This window comes from Cynoglossus semilaevis, chromosome 4 (assembly GCF_000523025.1).
Source record: "Cynoglossus semilaevis isolate Cse_v1.0 chromosome 4, Cse_v1.0, whole genome shotgun sequence".
NCBI lineage: Eukaryota > Metazoa > Chordata > Actinopteri > Pleuronectiformes > Cynoglossidae > Cynoglossus > Cynoglossus semilaevis.
Genome location: NC_024310.1, coordinates 11,562,614 through 11,569,800, shown reverse-complemented (window position 1 = coordinate 11,569,800; position 7,187 = coordinate 11,562,614). Strand labels below are relative to the sequence as shown.

The 7,187-nt window shown below is 40.3% G+C and overlaps 1 protein-coding gene across 2 annotated transcripts in view; it reads right to left on the bottom strand.

Moving 5' to 3' along the window:
• Positions 1-7,187, bottom strand: part of prkd2 (protein kinase D2) — a 37,459-nt gene that overhangs the window by 8,528 nt on the left and 21,744 nt on the right. Inside the window, exons 4-11 of one of the 2 annotated variants that reach the window (XM_008309167.3) lie at positions 3,011-3,149; positions 2,767-2,898; positions 2,467-2,666; positions 1,193-1,376; positions 1,031-1,102; positions 808-825; positions 306-465; positions 87-198 (exon numbers count right to left, since the gene is read on the bottom strand). In XM_008309167.3, the coding sequence (XP_008307389.1) occupies positions 87-198; positions 306-465; positions 808-825; positions 1,031-1,102; positions 1,193-1,376; positions 2,467-2,666; positions 2,767-2,898; positions 3,011-3,149 (1,017 nt within the window). The remainder of the gene's footprint in view (positions 1-86; positions 199-305; positions 466-807; positions 826-1,030; positions 1,103-1,192; positions 1,377-2,466; positions 2,667-2,766; positions 2,899-3,010; positions 3,150-7,187) is intronic. The other variant, XM_017031981.2, reaches the window with a different exon arrangement.

Below are 7,187 nucleotides of genomic sequence, written 5' to 3'. Positions count from 1 at the left end.
GGGTGGTTGTGGGGGGGGGGGGGAGGTGAGAGTGGAAAAAAAGGGGGGGGGGGGGGGGGGGGGGGGGGGGAGATTTGTTTTCATACCAGTGTGTCCTTGTTGCTGTAGTGAACCATCCATCCTTCCTTAATGGCTGTGCTGGAGCGACGGGTCGTCTGTCTGACAGACTGCACCACCCTCATCAGTGGGATGTAAACACTGAAGCAGAAGAGAGCGGGGTGAATGTAACTCCTGACGTTGATGTCTCTCTCTCTTTCACTCTTGAACATGTGTGTGTGTGTGTGTGTGTTAAATCTGGCTCCTACTTCTGATCTCCACTGGTTCCATCCTGGTTGTTCTCAGGAGAGAAGGATCCTGGGATGCTGCAGGCCTCGTCCGAGTCGTCCATCGAGGACTTGTCGGAGCTGTCGTACTCACTGGTGTAGTCCATGGGCACTTCAGGGTCCACACTGGGACTCAACATGTCTAAGACCAAAAAACGATGAGGTTTAGGGGTCATCGTTTTTATACATTCATGTCATATGTGTAAATATGTCTGTTTGCTTTGTAGTAGCATCACTAAGCCAGTGGTTCCCAAAGTAGGGGTCAGGGTTATAATTTTTTGGTTATAATATTATTTCCTGTATTCAGAATTTTTTTTTTTCAAAAACTCAGTGGATTTTTAAAGCAATAGCTGGGAAAGTGTCAACGTGCAAGGTAACGGCAGTAGTTCAAGCTACAAAAAGAGGGCACTGCAGAAAAGTTTCGGGAACCACTGCTCGAAGCGTCAGAGGATACTTGCAGCTTCACATGCAGAGTTCTACTCACCACAGTTATTTCTGTTTTCTGGGAAGATAAGAACATTAGCACCAGTGAGTTTGGTTCTTGTTAGCTGTGTTATATTGTATGCAGGTATATTAAGCAACATCAGTAGATTAAACAATGGCAACATGCAGATGAGAAATTATTTTTCTATGGACGTCATGCAGGTTTAGATGAGCTGAAAACCAAAAAAACAACAGAAAGTAAAAAAAATGAAAAACGCTCTCACCTCCAATAGTTTCTCCTAGACAGTCGTTGGGAACCTTGTACGCACAGCGTTTGTGGCAGTTGAACTTGCAGTCTGTGGGGAAGCAGAGCCGATTCACTCATTGGTCCATTCTAATGCTTGCTTATTAGATTTGGCTACGAGTGTGGAACAGCACCGACTCACCTTTGCACTGTAAGCCCTGCCTGAACAGGCCTCGCAGCAGCCGCTTGCAGTACTGACACACCGTCGGTCGTGTGTACGAGTGGATGGCAAACGTGTGAGGAACCTTTACCTTGGTCATCAGGATTTTGTCCAGATGGACCGGTCGGCATGTGTAGAAGCGCCGGGCGTCACTGGGGGTACGTGGCTGAAGGAGTCGAGGAAACATAAAACCAACATGAGAGGCTCATTTAAGATACGTAAGAAAACACAGAGTTCACATTCCTTAGGGATGGGTTACAACATAGTAGTACAGAGCAGTGGTTCCCAACCTCTGTGCCGTGGCACACTAGTGTTCCATGAGAGATCATTAGGTGTACCGTGGAAAATTTTCCACTGTCACTTAATTGGTCTCAAAACTATTATTCGTTTATTGCAAATGTTTTGTTCTTTGTTCGTCAATGCGTGACAGGCAGAGCAATTCAATCCTCTTCCGCCAGGTGGCAGCAGATGGCTATTAAAACAAAAACAAAAAAAATCTGTTGAAGAAGATCTTTGAGAGTGTCTTTCTTCAATTCCTGCTAGTATATCAGCGTTGTCTTTATCTAAACATACCAAGATTTTAGTTCAGTTATGAGGTCATTTAAACAAGAATATTAATATTGATATATATGTGCCGTGGCTGAAAAAAGGTTGGGAAACACTAGTATATAGTATTTAATTTTACAACAGTATTTAATAAATATAATAACTATATTCTATACGATAATAAATATTTACTAAATATTTTATGTAATACTATGTATTTGTACTTGTGTATTACAATGACATGATGTATTTGTCATATTCAATTGTCTTTTTTTTCTGAAACAGAATAGGCAAAAACCTTCATCAAAAACAATACTTGCCTCATGTGAGTTAAAATTTTCAACAGAAAGAATAGAGCTACAACTGAAAACAGATATTAGATGTACTAAAAATCTTGAAATACCAACAAACTTAAAATGTTTGAATTGTTATGTTCATAATAAATAACTTTAAAGTTCTGTCTTTTCTGACATATTTCTGACTGATGTTTGTTGTACTGTAGACTGTAGACTCCACTGAAACACTAATCTGTTTTTAAACTCATCCTGCAGTAAACTGAGTCTGAACTTCAAGACACTATTTTCTCATCAAACTTTCAGTGTAGTGTATTTCAGACTTGTTTATAGAAGTTGTTTGTTTTGTTTCATTTTTAACTGTCAGATGAGTGAGAGAGTGTATGTGCGTGTGTGTACGTGTGTGTCGACCGGTACCATTTGTGTGTGTGAGCGGATGAGAACAGTCTCCTCCGCGCAGGTGGAGGTCGTGCCCACGCTGTACACGGACTCGGTGGTGGAGAGGCGCAGGGACTGGCTGCTGCTGAGGGAGGTGGTGGACAGGCGGCGTTTACGAGCTCCGCTGCAGTTGTTGGGGATGCTGAATGCACAGCGCTTGTGGTAGTTCAGCCCACATCCTGCAGGGGGCAGCAGAACAACAGCGCAGTTGTACAGTAGAACATAGAGCGAATTTGTTTCACCCGGTGCATTTGTTTTTAGAACATGGCTTATTCTCACCATCACACTTCAGGCCCTGTCTGACCAGTCCAAACAGCATCTCTCCACAGTGATCACAGAACGCCGGGGCGCGGTATGAGTGCACGTTAAGTGCATGAGGCCTAATCTGGAAATCTTCAAATGTGGCAGCAGCTTAAAGAGAAAACAGAAATGACACGTGACAGATAAATAAGATGAAACACACAAATTCATATGAATAAATAAATGATGAGGAGAGGAGAGCCAACAGGAGCAGTTTCCTCACCAGACAGCACCACCTCCACCAGATCTCCCTCCTGAATATCACTGGCAGCCTTGACCAGCTGCAGGATGTTGCTGGTGGACGTGTCATGCTTGAACAGAAGAATCTTGTCATAAATTCCGTAGAAGCCACACTCTGGAAACTGGAAAGAATAATCAGAGACGAGGCAAATCCATTAGAGCAGATCAATGACAGAAGACATACATGTGCACGCTGTCATGACTCCTGTCCTGTCCTCCAGTCAGTTTGCATGAAAAAGTAGGTCACTAAAATCCCACGCTCTTAAATTTAAGATAAGAACTAGGAATCGTTACTTTAACTTGTATGATGTAAAGAATAAATAGAAATATATCAGCATAAGAAATACTTTACTGACACCCAGTGGACATATGTTGGTATTACAGTTTCAACAAGCGTTTTAAAAAAAAGAATGCACTTAATTGTAAAAAATTGTAAACATTTTTAAAATACCATCCATAATAATTTATATACTTGCATTTATATATTTGATTTTATGCTTATTTGAAAAACTATTAAACATATTCTATTTTCTTCTTTTTAAATGTTAAAACTTGTTATATTTCTTTAACCTGTCTGATCTTGTCATACATTATTTTCCTCATGTTTTCTACACTCAGTGAATACTGTGCCTGCAGCAGTAACACCAGGTGGCCCCTCACCCCCAGTAAATAATAAAGTATTTGTTGATTCTGATTCTGATGGACTCACACACACACATACACGTATACACACAAACCCGCGTGCAGGAGACGCCGGCCTAATTTCACAAATCAAGCAACACGGTCAATGAGGGAGGCAACACAAAGGGGGAAACATTATCCCCTCACCCTGTCAGCCAAACACACACACACACACACACACAAAGGTGTTTCCATGAACAGATATGAGGGTGTCAGTCAGAAGTCAGCGGAGTGAAGGGAAACCCTGCTCTCCTGAATAGTTAATAGCGTCTGCTTCACTTCGGTGGCCACGGGACACCTCAGACACACAAATTTAAAATTAATTTCTTCCACAACACATGAGACACAATAGTCAGACTTGAAGGAAACACACACACACACAGCCATAAACACGAGCACCTCTCATTGTTGTCGTCCTTTTGTCAGCACAGACACGTTATATGTCACTTGGCTTCGCTCTCCAACTTCACCGGAAGGGGAATCCTGATCTACACTATAGAATAAAACAATGACACACAAAGCACTCCTCCTCCTCCTCTTCCTCATTTACCACACAGACACACCCCTATTTTCCTCTGCTTCTTCTAAACACACACCCTCTCAGTTTCCCAACGGTTGCTCCACATCACCACATCTAAAGTCCTGGCGGGGGCTCGCCCGGCTGCCAAGCTACCCAGTGTGTCCACCACACCCCAGCAGTGGGCTGCTGCCACTGACCACAAGCAACAACAACGAAAAAAAAAAAAAAAAAGACCACAGTGGTATTTTATTTTCAAAATATGCAAAAAATGTCCAACCTCTCAACCCAGAACCATTTTTGTGGATTTTCAAGTTAAAACAAGAAGGAGAGAGGCGTCCTAGGCAGATGGGAAAATCACCGAAAAAGTCATGTAAGAAATTCTAGAAAATTTTTGGTACATCAACCTTCGATCAAAAGTAACTTACTATACTAATAACTTTCTGATAAAGTCTTAAAAAATAAACTTTTGCCAAAAACAAATAAAAATCAACTAATTTACCTCCAAATCTGTATCAATGTCCTTGTTTAAGATTTGAACTCTTGGTACGTGGACCATTGACCAAAGGTAACTTTCTAGACCAATAACTATCTATTAAAGTATTAAAAATAAAAAAATTACATACAAAAAGGCCTGATTTGTGTTAAAAAATGTAGCTGTGTTTTTGTGCTTAAAATTACACATGGATTAATATTTTCCGTATGTCAACCATTGATCAATAGCAACATACTGTACCAATACTTTTCTTAAAAAAAAAATTTAAAAAGTGAAAAGAAAAACTGCACTAATTTGTATTAAAATATGCTTAAATTTGTGCTTAAAATTCAGAAAAATAAATTCACATTTATTTATAAGGTCTCCCAAAATAATGAATAGAAATGCATTAATTTGCTTTCAGATTTGTAGCAATATGCATATTCATGAGAAAAAAAACATTTTTGGTACATCAACCATTGTAGAAAGCAAATTACTATTCGGTGTATATCATAATTAACAGTCAGATAATTATCAGGTTGATCGGGACATGTTTACATAGAAATATTTGAATGAAATGTGTGGCAGTGGATTATTTATATTTTGTATTTATTCATTTATTTTTTATTTTATTTAGTTATTTTTTAATTAAATCCTTGCGCAAAGCATTTCAGTTCTAAAGGTCTCTTATTTTTTATACCAATAAATAATGGACATTATTTCAATATTTTTCCTCCAGGTATGTTATCAGATATTAGTATCGGCCTTTAGAATGTTTTTAAAAAGTCATTGTGCATCCTGGGCAGTAACCCTAACACTTCTTGAAGAGCTACTTTCTCCATCTCCATCAGTTTGAGGGTCTTTGGAGACCCCAACACTTGATCATTTTTCACAAACTACATCATGAGTCAGGAAATTGTTTCAGGCTGGGAATATTCTTTATAAATGTTATAAAATCGTTTCAAACCTCACTTCTCAAACCCACAAATGTTCTGACAGAAACATATCTTGTCATAATATGTGAAGTGTGTTAGAAACACTGCTGCCGTGAGTGATTAGAAACACGGCCGAGGCCCAGATCAGAGGAGACGCAGAAAGTCCCGGGGTGGTGTGTTAAACCTCACAGCAGCAGCATCTGATGCCAGTCATTCTTCTATTAAAACCGCACTGTTTCTGTTAGCACTCACTCTGTCATAGTGTCCTGCAGCTCCCGGCCAACACATACACAATGCACTGACCACAAGTGCAGCTGCCACGTCTGCACAAACCACAGGTCTTTACAGCTTTTCTGAAGAGCTCGATATTCCAAAACCACATTTCCCTCAGTGAAAATTGACATTTTTCTTTCATTTCCCTGTATTTTTTTGTTTTTAAATCTTACAGATTGAACAGACAGGACAGGGATCGGACATCGGTTGGTCATCACAGAGACAGTTTTCTAGTCTAAAACTATATTTGTGCGGGTGTGTTTGTAGGTTTCAGACAAAGAGCAGCTGCTATAATAACATCCAGTGCAGTCTCGGCCAGTGTGGTTTGCCTGGAGACAGGGCTGTGTCTCCAGCTGCTTTCTTTGGGTTACAGAGGATCAGGTTACCCGGCGATGGCTGCACTATTCCTGCAGCTCTTTGGGCCGATGAAGCCATTATGAGTGAAATGAATTATGGACCAGGTTTTGTTCCAAACCCTCCCGTTGTTTTCCATCAGTCCAATTTTCCTCTTTATTGCTCTTTTAACAGTTGGGTTCTTTTCTCCGACTGCTCTTGTAGCTGTTTATCCCCGCGTCGTTTGTGATTTGTTGTGTTGTATGTCATTCCGAAATAAGGGGGGAAAAATGGCAGCAGGAACTAAGTCGTGGTCATCTTTTCTAGTGGATAACCTGTGCTAATTGTCCACAGCGTGGTCGACGCCCTCGCTCACAAAATGATGCAATGGTAAGACCAGCTAATGGGAGCATGTTTTCTGTTAAAGCACAATTAACTGGACAATAAACCGTTTTCCAATCCTGCATCTAATGAACACTTTTATATCTTTCAATACTTTTGAATGTATTTGGGCTGTAATGCTTTTTTCTTCAGTTTTTCTGGGTGGAAATATTGACCAGTAAAATACAAATTGTTTATAACAGAATGGTTTTTTTTTGCTCCAGCAGTTCAAGTCTGGTACAAGTTTTTGTCAATATGTTAGGGATTAACTAATCTTAAAAGTTAAATGTTAATGTTAGTGAAATGGCCTAATGTTTATTCTGAACATAGAAGTGACTCGTCTGATTGAACAGAGTTTACTGGGCCTGTCGTGGGTTAGCTATCCATGGCGGCAACATCCTGAATTCCACCCTTACGTCGAGCAATATCAGCATTAGCCCCTGGACAAATGGAGTGCCGTATAAAACGTATAAGAACGCACCAGATGTACGCCAGATTATACGCCGTCTTTGGAAGCCAAAGAGGATAAGTGTGGCATAAGGGAATAATCCTAAAGGCAAGAACA